Genomic DNA, 18755 nt, shown 5'->3' on the forward strand with positions numbered 1-18755 from the left:
TTTAAAAGGTTTTCAGAAAACCGCGCCCACTAAAATACAAGACTTGACAGTGTCAGGACAACACTAGAAATGTAAAGTTGGCAAAGCGTGCTCCAAGAAGCGTGCTCCAAGAAGCAATGCGGACAAAGGCGCCGTGAAGTGTCTGTAAAAGAATCCCCTCGTGGCTTTGCCTCCAAATTGATCACGTGACAGTCTTGTCAAAACGGAAGTTCAGCCGTTGCTTTTTCAAGGAAGTAAACATTTCACCAACACCGCCGGATTGAAAAGCATCGTGTGCATTAATTAAGAGCAAATTTGGAGATTTGAAGACTGAAAGTACGAACGACGCACGGCGCTTTAAGATGATAAGCTTCCGCAAGAAAGCCACATTCACAAATTGCTGACAGTTACTGGTAAAAAAAAACTGTATACATACCTACATATATATGTAAGTGACCACTCACAGTGAAACACAATGAAACGAGAGAACGGAACAACAACTGTTAAGGATCCCAACTAGCCGGAGGTTGAAGCCTGTGCAGCGGAGAAGTTGATCTAGGGACTCGACGAGTAATCAGAACGGGTGTTAAACCCAGGATCTCCGGCAAGCACCCTAACCACTGGGTCTGGCTTCCTTCCGACTATACATACGGTCTCTTTTTTTCTATATTAAAGACAAAAATTCTCCGCCACCACTATTAACCAAACAAATTCGGATTCACATAACGAGGTGAAAGTTCAAAGGTTAAACACAAATAAAACTGCACGAAATGGCAAATTTGATACCGAGAAAGAGTAGCCAAAGGATAACCATCATTCGTCTTTTTATTGCAGTGGCGTAAGAAAAAAGATCCAGCTCATGGACAGGATTTTGCATTTTACATTTGAATGCAAACGAGCCATATCTTACGAATAAAAGACATTCAAATCTCTTCCTTCCCTTCCGGACATAAGTTTAAACAGACGAATGGAGGGCTTAGTTCTAAAGAAACGCTGCGTCGGTGATCAGAACAGAACACGAAATTCGGTTTATCAACGAGTTGATAAATTTGTGTAAAGAAAGAGCTGTGAGCTAACGCTTTGTGCGTTGGCCCTTCGTCAGGGCGAATTCAAACAGTTGACTCTATTTTTGGAAGCAAATCTCGTGCTGCTCACCTAATGAGGCAAGCAAACGTTTGACACGATATTGCTTATGTTTACGATTCTTAGCTTCGCTTTGTGCGTGGGCACGGTTACAACGAACAACAGCCGCGACTGTCATTTATTATATCTCTCAGATAGTACGCGCGCTGTGATTCGCTAAATTAGCCCATACGCACCTCTGCCCAACCCAGACAATCCCTTCAATTTTGTTTCGAACCCTGGCTACTCTGGACGAGTGCTAAGCCATTTCCAAAAACCTTAAATAACAATGACCACAACCAGGTTTTCTGAGCCCGCAAGACTGAGCACCCCCAGCAAACCATTGTTTTAACGAAAACCGCTGGTCAGCAACCTGTCAGGGCGGTCGAATACAGTGTGATATTCAGCCAAAGTTTTATAGTGCGTGGGTTCCCACGGAAAAGGTGTCGAGAGGCAGGGCTCCTTATCCGAAAAGACATAACGGCATCGTTTGTCCATGCATGTCTTGAACCTCGACTTCAGCACAGAAATTAATTACTCTTTCAACGAAACCGTTGATCGGCGGTTATCACACCCACAGATACACTAATAACGAAACACTCTCTTTTGGTCATGATGTCAGAGGATTTTTTTTGAGGGGGGTGCAGTGCCACAACACAACATTTCGTGAACATCGAGGAAAGTTTGCTTGACTGGTTTCGCACAAAGGGTTCAAAAGGGAATAAAAGAGGATTAAACGTCCAGACATAGTAGGCATGGTCAATAAAACAAAATTCATTATCGAACTTTGACTTCAAAGTACGCGGATGAATTCCCACACAAGGACAAAGAACAACTTGGACCTGGCCTCGGTTGTTCAAAAGGTGAATAACGCTATCCACCAGATAAATATCACTATCCAGCAGATACACACTAGGAAAACCAATTGAGTCATCCACTGGATAGCGCTATCCACCCTTCGAACAACTGGGCCAGGAGGGGAATTGAACCTACGACCTCCGCTCTGCTCTAACGACTGAGCTACAAGGTTAATCAGAAGAAATCCGTGGGAATCTGACATGTCTCACAGCAACAAACACGTTTAAGTACAATTGTTTTCAAACGTTGGCCGTGTAGCACTGATATTTCTGTCCTTGTGTGGACTCATTTCTATCATAAAGGGGCAAGCGTTCAGATGGCTCACAGGAGTACATGTACTACTTAAAGTTAACCTCCGTTAGTTAATTCAGTTGATATATTAGTGCTGCAAGGCCACCGTTTGAAAGAAACGTGTCCCTCCATTGCAACTGAACATTGTCAAGTTAAGACAGCCACGTCACAAGGGATAACTCTGTTTGAAACGTGTGTAAGCTCTTTGACATTATAGCCAAAAAGTAAACTCTCCCTTTCCGGATTCGCGAGAGATTAGGAATCGCCAGAGAATTAATTGTAGTCTCTTGCATGGTGGTTTAAAATTCCGCACATATCACATACAGTCTCATGGCGATTTACAATTCTTTCTCTAAGGTGACATCGGACGTCAGACTGTAAAGGGGGCTCTGGCGGCCACCAAAAGTTCATGTTTGATCTCACCCACCCAGTCGATCCATCCATGAATACGAAAGGTGGACAGACACCGGTGGGTCTCTGCCCTAATATTCACGGACATTTTTCTGCGTCTCACAGTGTTGATTAACAGTAAGGGTTATGAAACGGTGTCTATATGGTTAATAGTCCTTATTCGAGAAAATTTGAAAGTCCAACCATTTGCAAATGAAATTATAAACACAGCACATTTCTTCTCAGTTCTTTGTAGGACCTCAGGAATGTTTGAACCCGCGACCTCCCGCAAGAAAATCGGATGCTCAACCAACTGAGCCACCAGTCGTCAGTTAACAGCCGAGAGAGGCCGAGAGAGCGTGCAGTTAACGTTCCGCAGAGTCAAGTAAATAATGAACAACAACTTGCGGACAATCGGACGTCCACGGTTATCGCCCTTAACAGAGAGGATCAGCAAGCCTTTACTACTTCCATGCAGCTGTCAAGGGGTACGTAAGGGTAAAGTCTGCTTACGAGCCAGCGGCCCATTCGGCCGGAGCTTACCCAGGTTTCTGTGGCATCAAGCTACTAGGAGTATCTCTACTCCCCCTGAATGGGATGCTAGTCCAACGCAGGGCTACCCCCAGCGTTACGTTCGCCAGTACCCATTGAAACACCTGGGTGGAGAGAGGCACCGAGAGAGTAAAGTGTCTTGCCCAAGAAGAAAACATGATGTCCCCGGCCAAGGCCCGAACCCGGATCACTCGATCGGGAGTCGAGCGCACTAAGCCACCGCGCCTCCCAAGGGGAAGGCGCGGTCAAGGGTAGGGCAGCACCATATCCTTCAAGCGAGACAGTTGAATCGCTGGGCGGGGACCTCACGATTAGCAGATTGACGCCTTGTTGTGATTAGTTAAAAACCGCAGACAATATTTTTATAACTTAATATATTACAACTAATAAATTCACTTTAAACAACATTTTGATACTTCGCTTAAAATACATGTAAAAGAGCCTGCTTTTACTTGAGGTGAAAAAATGTACGTAGATGCATGCAAAATAAATACAATGTTGAAGGCAACACTTGTACTCCGTTATTTCATAGTTAATAGATGGACCGGCTATGAAACACTGGAAACCTCAGAAGCGAGAACAGTGCTGTCGCGCTTCATGTAAACTTGACCTTGATCACACAAAATCGTGCGTTCTCGGTTGTTCGCTGCTAAAGCCCCTGTTTACACGAGCAATTCAATGTGAAAAGTTTTATTACCTCGTGTAGACGAGGAAATTCGGCCAGTTTTTATGTGACAACTATATTTGCTGAAAAGCTGGCGTGTTAGCTATTATGTGACAGATAGAAGTCGTCACATAAAATATGGCAAATTCCTGCCTATCAGTGAGCCTTGTTTTTATTTTCTCTTATGACTTACAATGGTCCCAAGAGAAACTTGAAACAATGCTTATGCAAAGTTTTGGGGGGACAAACAAAGAGTATTATGGTATTTTTGATACTGGCTAGTCGTCAACAATTACTCGTTGTGCTATCTACACAATCAAATATATGTGCCACGTAAAATTGTCACATCTAAAATTTCTCGTGTAAACGGGCTGAAGAAAATTTGGTTTTATCAAGCGACTCGACCAAAGGTAAATTAACCACTAAGAGAGAATTTCGAGGGGACATTTCGAGCGTTAGCCTTCGTCAGCTCAAAAACGTCTTTTACGGTGGTTATAGTTTATCTTAACTCGTTTGCTAGAAACAAATTTTCTTGTTTCACTCTACCTGGACCCCGGCAGCACCACATTTTCTTCAAACACTAACAATATTCTTCGCTCACATGACATCACGGCCGCCATGTTGGTAACCCCAAACAATGAAACGGCGGCCATGTTGGTGTCCCGATCCAATCCTCCGGGAATTGAACTCTATTATTATGCAAACTTTTTATTTTGTTTTCGTTGAAAAACATGGCTGTTGATCACGTGAGTAAACCCAAGAATTTAAGGTGGCTTAGTACAGTTTCCCGAAGAGAAATGTCAAAGATTGAGATTTTGAAATCTGTGAAATTAAAGTAACAGGATGTCTCTTCTGAAGTGTTAGTCACTTTTTTCTCAAAAACTAGCCTAGGACCCCACCTTAAAATTTCAGGATTTCCTTAGCGAGAAAAAAATAACCATGAATAGAAATAAATAGCAAAATCTGTCAGACAGATTTTTCGCAAATGGCAAAAACGTCGATTTTCGTCTATTTTGGTAATAACTGAAAAACTGTCTGACAGATCCTTTAAAAAAAAATAACGGTTTCGTCTTCATATTGTTTACTAACTCCCAAAATTTTAACCCCGATCGTACGGCTTGGTCTTCAGAAAAGTCGAGTTTCCAGTCCTCCCCTCCCCCACCCCCCAAGACGTTCGGTCACTACATTTAGCATTTTTCCCTGATTTGCATTTATTTGTTTGGTAAAATTACGTTTACATCAATTGCAGTGACTAACACTTCGAAAGAGACATTCTATTGCTTTAATATCACAGATTTCAAAATCTTGATCTTTTCTTCGGAAAACTGTACCAACCCACCTCAAGGGAGCAGGGAGGGCGTAATAGTGAGAGCACTCGCCTCCCACCAATGTGGCCTGGGTTCGATTCCCAGCCGATCCGCCTTCATATGTGGGTTGAGTTTGTTGGTTCTCTACTCTGCTCCGAGAGAGGTTTTTCTCCGGGTACTCAGGTCTCGGAGCAGAGTAAAGAACCAACAAACTAAACCCACATATGACGCCGACTCTAGTAATTGAACCCGGGCCACATTGGTGGGAGGCGAGTGTCCTCACCAATGCGCAAGCCCTGCTTTCCGTTTTCTTTCAGAGAAATGGTGTGTTTCGCACCGGGTCAAGGCCACAACAGCGAACGAAAAGAAACACACACACACACAAAAATTGTGGAGTTTCACAGCCCTCTCCATATGTTTCACAGCCCTCTCCATATGTTAACTATGGACCAAAAGTGTTGTCCCTGTGGAAATTTTATGCAAGGACCCCCCGACTAGCAGAACTGGCGTCCTGTTGCGATTGCTTAAAAAATACTGCTACCAATATTTTTATAACTTGCATTACCGCATGATCAATTTCATTTCGCAGGACATTTTGATGTTTGGCTTTAAAATATATGTAAAAGAACCTGCTTTTACTCGAGATGAAAAAGGTACCTAAATGCACGCAAAATTAATCAATCATACTAAACTCGATTCGCCAAGATCTTGGTTGCTAAGAAAACGCGTCATAGGTGTTCCAAGAGGATTTCCTTCCCCGCTCTTCGCTATTGGTTGCGTTGCATGCGAATCAGCCGTCATAGCACTTCCTGAATTTCGTGAAATCTCTAAAGCGATCGACTCCGAGACTTCAGTGTCGCTTTCGTGGATTGGATTTAAGATGTCAATTCTTGCGTTATTGAAGCCGGCCAAACCTTCTTTATGTCCTTCTCCATCAAACTCCAAGGAATGAGTGATAGAAGTTGTACTGCTATTAACACTATCGATACCCGAGTCACCAACGAAGATCGCACGCGCTCGCTGCCGATTAGAAACAGGAACGCTCACAGACCTGTCACTGTCTCTTTGCTGCAAAATCTCATGTCCGTTGTAAATCACTTGCCTGTCGGTTCGCTCCAGACGCGGGGAAGCCGCTCTTTCTCCACCTCCGACTGCATTTCCTTTTGTAAGAGCGGACGAGCCTCCCCATGAAGAGGACCGAGTACGTCCTAAGATACTGACCACCGGGTCCACGGGTGAGGCTACTGCAATATCGTTCTGTGCACCCTTCGGGACTGAGAGAACCCTCGTTGGAATCTCCTTCGTGTTTGAAGACACGTTAACTTGCGTGTTTTCGAAAGGGCGCGGTTTGGAATCGGCAAATGTTCTTTTTTGGTGTAACTCTTCCGGTGACGGATGCCAGCTATTGGAAAGGGCAGAGTGAAGTCCCTTTGAAGTCAGCGAGCTACCCATGGAATGAAGATCTGGACTGGAAATAGATTCAGTCCTTTGGAAGAACGGTGAACCAGAACGCTCACAGTTGTAACTCCTTGAACGTGCCCTTTGTTTGCGTGGCGATTCATGGATTTTGTCACGCTCGTCAGCCACTCTTACATCACCATTAGGTATTGGTGTTTCCGGTACCTGAATGTACAGTACAGGTCCCTGGCGCCTTTGAGCTAAGCCCACCACGTTTATGTCTGCATCACTAAGTCTCCTCTGTAGCTCGAAAGAACCATAAGTACTGCTCCCTACCGGCTGGCTCTGATAATGACTTTGGTTTACCATAGGAGAGACAATATTCTGAAACCCCACAGGTTGGGGAATATTCCCTAGTGAGGAGCGGGTCATACGCTCAATGTCCGAGGGAAAGGAGTATGCTCCGGCGTGGTTCATATACACGAAATCGCTGTGGGGACGACGCGTTACGACAGGCCCGACTGGCTCTCTGGGCCAATTTGGCAGGGAGGTTGGGCGTGGCAGCACTGTTGGTGTCCGAAGTCCATTGGTGACCTCACTACGGATTTTGCTGTTCAGGAGCACGTTTTCCTCGTTTATGGATGGTAACATTGAATCCGAATTCGATGAAACGTGTATGTGAGGGAGCCCGGAATACTGACCAAACGACTTCGCTTCTGTGTAGTGAGGTGGTCCTCCGTGGCTCGAGAGTAAAGCCGTTGGGTAAGCCTGCTCTCGTACCGTCATACAAACTGGGTGGGACTCGCTACGTAACCTAGAATCTACTGAATTACTCATAGACCCGTTAACACTCCATAAACCAGAATGACGAGCATTTGGCGAAGGCTTTTCAATGATTGGTCGGTCGTCCTCGTCATGGTGATACGAGCCGTTAACGTAACCATTCGGCAGGAGACTCTGGCCTCTGGATTTTTTGACCGAGTTCTTGCGTTCTGTTGTTATTGCAGGAATGCAAGACTTTCTTCTCATTTCTAGTGTCCCTCTCGGTACCCGTATCTCGATATCTCCACCCATCTCATTTGCTTGCTCCAAGAGCGGCGACAGTGAAAAGAGGTTATCTTCATAAGCATGGCCAGAAGATACCTGACGTTTCGCAGTCGAGATGTACTGTCCTCCAACACAGGGGTCTACCTGGACTGTATTACCTGACATGTCATATGTAAACACAGCCTTCTGTCGGACAAGGGGCGACGATCCTCTACGCTGTCGATGGCGGTCGTTAATGGTTAAGGAATCGTCGGACATTCGTGAACTAGACTCGTTACTTTCCGTAGAAACAGACCTTGGAGTCGTCTTGTTGTAAGCGTCCCGCAGTTTACCAGAATTTAATGACGAAGGCTTGAAGTGCGTCTTCCCAGCACTTTGGCCGTTCGCCATTTCAAACAAAGCGTTTGCACCACGTTCATCAGACACATGTCGATCCCCGAGGGCTCCCAAAACGATATCAGGTTCGGTCTGCTTCCCTTTTGACAAGTTTTCTTGTCCATCGTGCGCCGTCAGTTGAGAATATACCAGTGAGACTTTATTGGGAGACGATTTAACGGCAAAGTCGGTACCGTTGCTGGCATCTTTCTTGACAACATTAGTAGCACTCAACCCAAACGCAGTTGAGCCTCTTCTCTCGCTTGGCGATGTCGCAGAAGCTCTCCGCGATGTGGCACCTGTCTGACCTGCCTGGGTCCTTTTATTCTTTTTCAATGCCTTGTTTTGCCAATGTTTTGCCGTGAAACCAACCACGTAGAGACTTCCCCGCCGTCCCATCCGACCTCGGGGATTTAGCTTGGGCGAACCTTGCGACGACTCAATTGACAATGAGTTTGCAGAAGAATTGCTCTTTTGGGTTGTAACAGAGGCGGCTTTCACATCAGTTGGGGCACATTCTGAATCGCTCTTTGATGCGCTCACTGAGCTTGTTGCGGAGGGCATCGATGTTGATTGATCAGTGCTTTTACTCAGAAATTTATTCTTCGGTGACGAAGACTGCTGAAATTCACCGTTTTTCCAAGTGGTGTGCGAACTCTCGTTGTCCATCATAATTCTGCAAGAGGGATTTCGTTCTTCCAGTTCAATTTCGACTCGCTCCGCCTCTGGCACAGCCGACAAACCTTTGCTTTTGACAGCCCGGGTTGATGACATGAAAGAGTTTCTCGAAAAGGGAGGGGTAGATGCAGAATTTGGACTCTGAAGCTTTCGCGTTACTAGGGGACTACTCCCCGGAGTGGACCTAAAACTTGAGTGAGGTGACAACCGCATTCGGTCGCTGCTATGGCGCACCTCTTCCATGTCTGAATCGGCTTGACCATGAACGTCTGCCTGCTCCACAACCTGTGTCGCAAATTTCGGACTGCTTTGCGTTACAAACGATTGTGCAACTTTGAGGGCATTTGCCGCACCAATGATTAAGGGCCTTTTCCTTTTGGGTAGTTTTAACCTCGCTTTTGCGTGAGAATAATAAAGCGAAAAATTGCTGACGATGACCGGCACCGGAAGAGCGATCATGAGGACGCCGCTGATTGCACAAAGTGAGCCAACAATCCTTCCTTCCCAAGATTTCGGAGTCATGTCTCCGTAACCCAAGGTTGTCATGGTTACTACGGCCCACCAGAATGACTCTGGAATAGTTACGAATTTTGTTCCGGGTAGGTCTCTTTCGGCGTAGTAAATGATGCTTGAGAAGATGACCACGCCTATACTCAAAAAAAAGGCGAGAAGGAAAAGTTCGCTAAAGCTTGACTTCAGTGTGTGACCCAGGATTTGAAGCCCGTAAGAATGTCGCGACAATTTAAAGATGCGAAACACACGAATAAGTCTTACAACCCGAAGAACAACTATGGTCTTGATATTGGACTCGCTGATGAAAAGATCAAGGTAAAATGGTATAATGGCGCCAAAATCTATCCAGTTCATGGGTTTCTTGAAGAACTGTAGTTTCTTTGGACAGAAAGTTAGCCTAATGATAAACTCGAGGGTAAACCAAGCCACACAAATTATATCAGTAATGTAAAGGGCTTGAAACTGAGGCGAAGATTTGTCTTTGAAGTAAGGCATGCTCTCCAAACAGAACACAACTACGGAGGATAAAATGAGAATTAAAGTCGCGAACGCGATGACCTAAGAGAAAAAAGAAAAAAAAATTGCCATTACAAGTTGGAAACAAAATGCAATAAAACGGGTGTCGCCCTGATCCTGGTCTAAAGGCTGGTTACACATTTGACCCAGGAATTGTTCACCGAAAAATAGGAAGAAAATAGGATACTTTAAAAGACCCCAAAAAACAACAGGATCTCCCAGAGATTCTGAAGGTTTCCAAGGTGCCCTGGTCTCAAACGACTGGACTTGAAACATCGACACCTTAGTCAGTATATCTTCTTGGCAAATGCCGCTGACCGAAGCGAGCTGGGCGAAAAAAAGCCGAAACTCACAGTAGCGAGGCAATTTACCTGTAGTTTTGCACCACCGATCAGTGTTTGCTGGCGATGTAGCGGTCGGTTTTGGAGCGCGCGATCGATCGACCAAAAGCTACAACACTCTCAAGATTCGAAGGCCATTGATGACAACAGGTGAAAGTGAAATTTACGTGCTCTGTCTAAATTGTGACGCCCAACCTATAGTCATATCCATGGCTCATTGATGATAATGGTGATGGTCAGCTTCACTCTGAGAGGGAAAAGTACATGACCTATTACAGTGTCTAACTTATGGCCCTCTAGGGATAAATCACAGTAAAATAATGCAATCATATTAATCTTTTTAACAGGAGGAAAACCTCTCGGAGCAGATTGCTGAGAACAACATATGACTCGAAAACGAACTCGGAACTTATGGGTGGAAGGTTCGTGATCTCACCACCCCGCCAACCCAGCTTCGCACGTTGAGGGACTACGCTGGCCTAGAGCTGCCATTAGGAATGTCTGTATCTTTCCTACTTTTTCTTTTATTTATAGATTATTTATACATTATATGTGATTTATTTATCACGACATCAAATGAAATCAAATGAAACTCATTGTGTAAAATGACTGTAGTCTCGAAATAATCTCGCGCCACTTTTTCAACTAATCAGATGTGAAACCAAAACCAATTGTGGCTTGCGCGTGCACATTTTCCCGTGCTTTGTGTCGGCTACGTGTAGTTACTTCGAGTTTTGATTGGTTTACTGGATTTTTTCCGTCTTTTTTTATCGGCCAAGGTAATTACTTTGGTTTTGTTTTTACGACGCTCGATTGAAACTCGCTCTAGGACTTAAAAGTTGAGAGAAACGTTAACAAGGAACATGTTACAGAAGGTCTTTGCGCTTGGAGCGTAAGAACTTTAGATAGTCGCCATTAATACTTCGATATAAGATAAACAGATATCGACATCGAAGTGAATAAGGTCGAGGAAGCAGTAACGCAATTTTCTTGAGATAGAAGGTCCAGACAGACTACTTCAAAGCAATGGATAAAAAGCTATTAGGCAAGTTCATAATTTGTGACATACTACGTGGATCAACTCTAAATCAGGAATGCGCTTCATCGAGTGACAAGATGGACCTTGCTCGCCACCCAAATGTCACACAACAACCCCTTATGTTCTAATGAAGGTGAAAAAGGTTTCTCTAAGCCACTTTGATCCCTTCAATGGAGAGTTCCCCATCATCGTACTGCACGAACTCTCGGGGCCCTACTCCAGTACAATTTCGACTTTTCTGGGTACTTCTGAACGTAGCCTCTGCATTACTAATTCTTGTCTCGGTCTCTCAAGGTTGTTGCCTTTCTAGTTTTTCTTGCGGCTGTCATCTCCAGTTTACGCTTTTTGGCTTTCATCTTGTTCTTCAAAAGTGCCCTAAGATTTATTCTTCCTGTCTGCCACATTGTTTTGTTATGAGTTCGTCGAACCCCTAAGGCATCATGGTCTACAGCAATTCTAGGCCAAAGTGCTAAAATTTTCAATTTACTTTTACTTTCAGTTCATGTTATTTCATGACATTACGATGAGATAACTGTCATTTCAAAGTACACGATGAGTTTTCTCTTGATTTCATTTCATTTTCGTGAGTAAAAAGCTGCTCGCTTTGTCACGGGAAATTACGATCGAACGGCAAGCGTGACTGGAATGCTGCAAGATTGTGGGATATATACTTATTTGTAGTTTTAATCATCTTGTATTTTTTAGTGTTTTAGAGTTGACATGATTTTCCCTGGATGTTCCCGACAAAACAATATTTAGATTTAGATGAAATCACATAAAACAAAGAAAATATCTAAATCCAAGAAAAAGAAGAAAAGATAGAGAAATTCCTTATGGCAGCTCTAGGCCACCATAAGGGACCAAGAAGCGGTGAGGTCAGCGGTAGTTGAACATGGTTGAAGACAATAGTGATTGTCCATTATTCTAACAACAATGGCACGTAAGGTAATTAAATCTACATCCTTCTTTTCAGTGCGCATTTGAAGTGCATTTCGCAAGAACTTTAATTAAACAGTTTCGATGTTACCGGAATCCGAACTCGAGATATCATTTGTCCTCATTACAGGTCTTTAAAAAGCCCTAATTGTGGTTTGATGCCTGCCTGTGCATGTGTTGCTCGGTATTTTCTCCGCCTGGCTATTTTTTAAAATTTGAAAACCTCTACTTTCCGCGTAGGTGTCTCCCCCCATTTTCCTTTGAACAATTGTGAATTAAACAACCGATGAAGGCAGCTGATTAAGTCAAGTGCCTGACGGTGCAGTATTCTTCAAGATGACGCTATCGGGAAATCATTGATTCTAAACTTCTTTCTTTTCTTATACAAACACCGTTTTTGAAAAAACAAAATTCAAACAATTTATTGCAAGCATATTTTACTTCCCTTCTCACTCTAAAAACACTTTGCTTCCAGTGGGACTTCAATGCGTAAACAAACTTTTGGCACCCAAATGACGTCACGTTAAAATATTTTTGGACTAACTCGGACCCATTCCCTTGACCATTTTTGAGGGCAAAATGGCACAACTTTGAAGGCTTGCAAAATCGTCATTTTTCACCCTAAACATCTCAAACTTTGGGATCATATATTTCAAACGGTATATTTCAAAATTATGTGAAAAAAAATTCGCTTCATAGGCACTTTAAGGACGATTTACATGCGATTTCTGTCGCACGCGACAAGCTTACGACAGGCCTTCGACACCAACCTACAACTAGCTTACGACTGTGCGTCAGAAAAAAGTTGCGCAGCATTTTAAAACATGTTTTAAAACGCTGCGACAGTCGCTAGTCATGTCTCGATCATATCGCATGCGACAAAAATCGTACCGTGTAATTAGACCCTTACGAAGGCGTGGATGTTCTTTTAAAGTCGTGCTCCTTGAGATAGAATATATATTTTCAATATTTCATTTACACTTGTTCGTTCTCTTGGTTTTCGTTTCCCGACGAGCCACCTATTGAAATTAGAGGGACTGTTTCATCAAAATCAGCCAAATTCAGTGCCTGAGAACTGACAATCACGTCAAGCGAAACGTAGTTACTGTAATAACTAGCCGCAGTTCAATATATGATTCATTTCATATATCATTTCATTTGTCAATAACTAATACAGTTGGATAATAAAGTAATTTATTCCTATGGGAGCAGTTTATCTTTCCTTTTTAGGTCAAGACAGAACCATATGGGTACATTGTCAAATGACGTACTTTTCTAGCACCTTTGTCATTCCTTATGTACAGCTGTCTTATTAAAAATCGGCAAGACATCAACACTAAAAAAGTCTTTTATTAGCGGATATAAAGCGTACATTGACGACTGTCAATCAACTGTAGATGATGAATGTTTCCTACGACGGCAAGGACGAAGGAAACAACAGTCTTGTCAAATCAAATTTACACTAAATGCACATGCAGCTAAGGAAACACGTCACCCGCCCAAACTTTCAGACAAATTTGACAACATGGGGTATGCCCTTAGACTAATTGCTACATGGTTGACAAAGTTCTTAAAGCGGCCGTCCGATTAGAAAGGCCGCCATCATAAGGCAGGGAAACAATTATGGCAGAAATATCATTTTCAAGGGACAAATTCTCGACAAACTTGCTTACAGAAAGAAAGCTGCAAGAATAATACGACCTCCAGTGACCAGTCTTGATCACGAAATACAGTAAATTGTATTTGCATTTTCCGGTCGTTAAACGAGCTGAGAAAGCAAACACGAAATTCTATTTTCGTGATCGAAGTAGTTATATTTATCAAAGTGACCGTTTAAGACAGGTTTAGGACAATAGAAACTGACGGTTTGGGCGCTCTTGAGGGTAGCCATGACCGCTAAAAAGAGTTTAAAATCTTGAAAGAGAAACAATTTCTAACTTTCACAACCGACCGTTTAGTTGAGAGAGCCCGGATTAAGATTTCGGTCTCAACTGTATGCTACTTTTTAAACTGGTTGCATGGTGAGGTCGACAGTAAGAATACGCGAAATTGTAAAAATTGTAAAGAATGAACAGTTACAACGCGACCTGCTTTCGAAAGAAGGAAGGCAGCTTGGTCGTCCACTCCCGCCGGCAAGGTTCCTTTGTTTTCATGTTTGCCGTTTCCCCCATTTTTATCGACGCCTTACACTATAAACTGTAGACTTTCAGTTTAATGTTCCCCGTGCCTTCCAACCCTTCACTATGTTGTTTTTCTTCAGCTGAAAGCAACATTTAACCATAAGAGAAAGCACTAAAAAAATAGATTGCGCGGTCAACCTGAGAACCAACGCGCAAATTTTGATCTAGAACCGACGTTACTCTGACATTTCCAATTAAAACGCGTCTCGTATCCAGACAAAAAAAATGTACTTACTGAGATTTATCTTATCCCGTTCTCAACAAAAACGGCAAAATAATTTCCTTAATTCGCATGCTTCAAGTTTGGAATTGTCTCCAACAAACTACTCTGGTCTATCCGTTTGCGGTCAGTTCATTCACCGGGCAGGAGGGGTGTTTTTATCAGTTTTCACTGCGCATTCTTCGTGTGTTTCTTTACAGAAGGTAACAGCTCATAAATAACCATTAGAGAGACGACTGAGGCTGCCTGACAGAATTCATTTATATATTCAAATTAATAACTTGCACAATGAAACGAAGCTGCAAAGAGTACAATGTACACGTAAGCACAATAAATCGAGACACGAGTGATTGGGACAGTTTACTTTCCTCAACATCTGTTTCCCTAACTTTTCCAAAAAGGTGAATCACAGGAAATGCGGCACTTATGCACATCGGCGAATTTCATGATGGAAAAAGGAACTGGAAATCCTTCTGCTATTAAAATAATCCTTGCTCAAGTAGAAGACACCATTGAAACTCGAAACTTCCTTTAGCTTGAACTTTCGAAGAATTAAAGGATTTGTTCAAATTCGTGCATCTCAAATTTAGCAGAAACCCTGAATCTTCGAGTAGACAAAACACGTAGCCGCTGGAAACAGCTTCGCATGCTTTGATAATTGCTAAGGTAATGTGGTAATGTATTTAAATATGAATTGTTGCGTCACATTTCCTATGGCGTAAGGGTGAAAATCGATGATCGAATCGGGTTATATCCCGAAGATCACATCCGCTCTTGTGGAATATCACCCATGCAAAATATCACTCATGGGTCATAAATGAACTTTGTAAGAGAAATTAAGCACTGTAAAATTCATTACTTTGAAACGAAATTGATTTTCATACGATCTTAATAGATGCTAACTACCGCTGATTTGGTGGTCAACTTTTCTTTCGAAAATTTAGCATATGAACACGAACTATAAAGATTGACCAGTACGAGGTAAAGAGGTCGATTACAGACAGTTCATTGACAAAGAGAATTCACCACGTGTCAAAAAAATCAGCATTTGACATAAATTTTCTTTATCCTTGATTTCAATGAAACGCTCATGAAGTCGCCAGCAAGCAATTCATTCGGTAACACGAAGTTTAACAATGAGTTGCAAAAAATCCAATTTGATATTGATTTCTCTTCTGCGCGGAATTCCTCTAAGTTTCGCCACCTGCTGCATGAAAGTCTCCAATGACAAGAGAAGATCACTTTTAAACGCATTTACTTTGCGTTGCATCATGATAGTCAATACGACTTTTCCGTTTGTCTTACAGAGCGTGATTTTAGTTTCACTTTCAGTAACGATAAAAACACCAGTCGAAATACTGACTTCAAGGATAATTTAATCTACACTGAGTGACGAACATTTGTTTGTCGGCGACCAAATATCACACAACAAACCTAAATCTTTGCGTCAGCTTACTCGTGTGGATAAGTTCACGATAAACTGTCAAAACTAAAATACGAGCTGCACGTTACAAAAAAATGGCCAGAATTTTACTTGTGCCATTCTAACGATTAATGAAACGGGAATTTCAAAACATGAGTGTCCAACGACACCAACTTGCCATTGTGAGCCTTTCACATTAAAGAAAATGCTGCGTATGAATCGATCCATTTGCAAAATGTTTATCCATCTAGCGTACCATCTTTAGAAACCTAAACAATGGCGATCTCGGCTACGAATATTCTTGGCAAATCAGCGACAAACCTAATTCCACAAACAATGTTTCTTTTCGTCCAGTTAGTAAAATGGCTTTGCCGAAGGCACAGGTCTCCATGGCGAGTGAGGGTCAAACAGAGGGCGCCAAGGTTCACGTAAAAATTAAACAGTATTGACAATGGACAGTCATTCAAAATGCACAATAAATTAAAGACATGCGTTTAAAGCGATCTATCTAAATTAAAACCCACCTGAGCGAGTCGAGATGAGTAAGGCTCTTCGAATGTGGTCCACACTTTTGGTTGATATTTCTTCCAAAATGAGCGATTCCTGTTTCGTATGCTATCCGCTACAAGTCCATAAACCGTCATATCCATATCAGAGAGACTGTCTCTGTCAGAATCATTTCCATCCAGGGTGTCCAAATTCGCTTGCGCTTCTCGGTGTTTCTTATAATTTAACCAACAGCATGACTCGACTTGAAGTTCATCGATTCCCCAAAACGCCAACTCTTCTTCAAACAACGGTCCACAAACATCGTTTGGACAGTGCAGTTTACCAGTGCGATAAAAATTCAAAATTTGCCCGAACACTGTCGGATGGCGATCGAAAAAATACTCGTTGGCGTTCGGATCATATTCAGGTAACTGCGTCTTGTTTTCCGTGATCCAAAACAGTCTGGTGTCTGGGATGTTCTTGAGCGTTGCCGTGTAGGTCTCGTGCCGGATTCCACCGACATTAATGACAACTTTCTCGCTCGAGTGCATCTCATCTGGCGAAGATGGCCTCGTTTCCTTCAGCGACATGGTTTTTCGTTGATCCCTCAGCTTTCTCTCTTCACATCAACAAAATATCTTCTTAACTAACCCTCCTCTCCTCTGAGGGAAAACCAGTCGTTGACTCCGAAGCATAGATGAAAATGTATCATTCAGGACAAAAAAGTATTGAGGATAAAAATATTCGTCCGCTCGGCAGTCATTACGGCCTCATAATTGTGGAAAGTCTCTTCAATACCATGTCTAATTGAGGATTTGCCAATACCAAGCAACTTATACAGGGTTGAAGTTCAAGCATGAACCGTCAGTAATCGGCGCTTATCCAAATTGGCGTAGTTGCTCACAGTACTGAAGCAGATTGGCCTTTGTCCGACTTAAGCCAAAACGGGCCGAAATATCAAACCCTGGATAACTGAAAAATTACAAACGAACTCCTACGTGCTTCTGGAAAGGAAGTTGGCGCTAGCTTTAAAACGACCGTTTGCAACTTTCTGGAACTTGGTGTTCTGCACGGAGGTTACATAAAATTATTATTTCTCGCCATATACAATTTGCAAGATATCATAAACAAAGCGAGAGTGTCCTGCGCAGGCGCATTAGCAAGACACCTGTCTGACTCGGAACAGGAAACTATTTGTATGCACTTCTTTTTCTTTTATTTTTTTTCGCATCAGAAATAAAAATAAGCTCAGAGGAACATTTTCTGATTTATTTCATATTTTCCGATAACACAAAAAGTTAACGCTAGGAACTAACGAAACGACAACGCTTATCAACTAAAAACTGAAAAAAAATATCTCCAGGACAGGAAAAATAGAATCATGCAGTTTATTTTAACGCTTATCAAAAAAGCTAGAGGGTAAAATAATGCTGGCGAAAGTTGCCAATAATTAGACGCTTTTCTTGTAAAAGAACACGTCCATGCGAAATCTCGTAACTGTCTTCCGATCATGAACTTTCACGCACATGCGCTTGATTGGGAGACTGATACGCATGACAAAACGGCAACGAAGTTCAAGGGACCTTCTGCTGTAATTTCTTAAGACGGAAAGCCATAAAATTTCGGATTGGGGGGCGCCAAATTCAACCCGTAAACACTGAAGCCGCAAAAGTCTCCATTCTTAACATAAGTTATAAAATTAACCGCAATTTTTTAATGGACAATGAAAAAGCTTGTCCTCCTATTTGCAGAAAGGGCGAATTGTCAAACAAATCGTAATTACGCAATTTTATTTTACTCCTTTCTAATTAACATGGCGTCCTGATGGGTGATCAAAATTTAAATTTAAATTGAATACCCAAATTTCGTTTTTCTTCAAATAAACGAAAGAAAGAAAAAAATAAACAAAATAAGAAAATAAGAATCAGAATTAGGAATTGAGAGTTTGCAGGAAACCTCTGACAACAGGACTAAGATTTTTTTTCATTAAAAAATTGGTCAAAAGTGCACCGATTTAGAGCCTGAGCGAACTCATCTTTCTAGTTCTTATGACGCAAGGGCTTACTTCATCTCTTTGCATATAATTTGCGGTAAAATTTAATACTCGAGTTAAAATTACATTGTCTATTAGGTGTCAGTTCAAGAAAGCGATGGAAATTTTGGATATTGAAAGTCTGAAATATTAAAAATTCGAAAGAGTAATATATTGTTTGCGTGAAAAGTCTAGTTTCCGCTAAATTAAGGCCATTTAAGCTTTAACATTCAAAATAGTTTGGTTATTTTTGCGTTCGAGCTTTTTCAAACCAACGCTTGTTTTTTTTTTTTTTTTTGTTTGAACAAAAATTTATGTCCCAAATTTAGTAGTTAAACTACACTACATTATTTGAATGTGAGCTCAGAGGTAGTCGCTAAAAAGTACACTTTAAAATATTGTATT

General features: G+C 42.2%; 1 protein-coding gene across 3 annotated transcripts; it reads right to left on the reverse strand.

Moving 5' to 3' along the window:
- Positions 1-2422: 2422 nt before the first annotated feature.
- LOC138059563 (uncharacterized) lies at positions 2423-17570 on the reverse strand. Of its 3 annotated transcripts, none has more exons than XM_068905199.1 (2): positions 16354-17570; positions 2423-9732 (listed from the first exon to the last, which is right to left on the reverse strand). In XM_068905199.1, exons 1-2 carry the CDS (start codon positions 16906-16908, stop codon positions 5845-5847), a joined length of 4443 nt encoding a protein of 1480 aa, XP_068761300.1. In that variant the 5' UTR covers positions 16909-17570; the 3' UTR covers positions 2423-5844. The 3 variants fall into 3 exon arrangements, with proteins under 3 accessions (XP_068761300.1, XP_068761301.1, XP_068761302.1); XM_068905200.1 differs by lacking the exon at positions 16354-17570 and adding an exon at positions 14422-16264; XM_068905201.1 differs by lacking the exon at positions 16354-17570 and adding an exon at positions 10062-10577.
- Positions 17571-18755: the final 1185 nt, after the last annotated feature.

The sequence above is a fragment of the Montipora capricornis genome, chromosome 8 (genome assembly GCF_036669925.1).
Source record: "Montipora capricornis isolate CH-2021 chromosome 8, ASM3666992v2, whole genome shotgun sequence".
Taxonomy (NCBI): Eukaryota; Metazoa; Cnidaria; class Anthozoa; order Scleractinia; family Acroporidae; genus Montipora; species Montipora capricornis.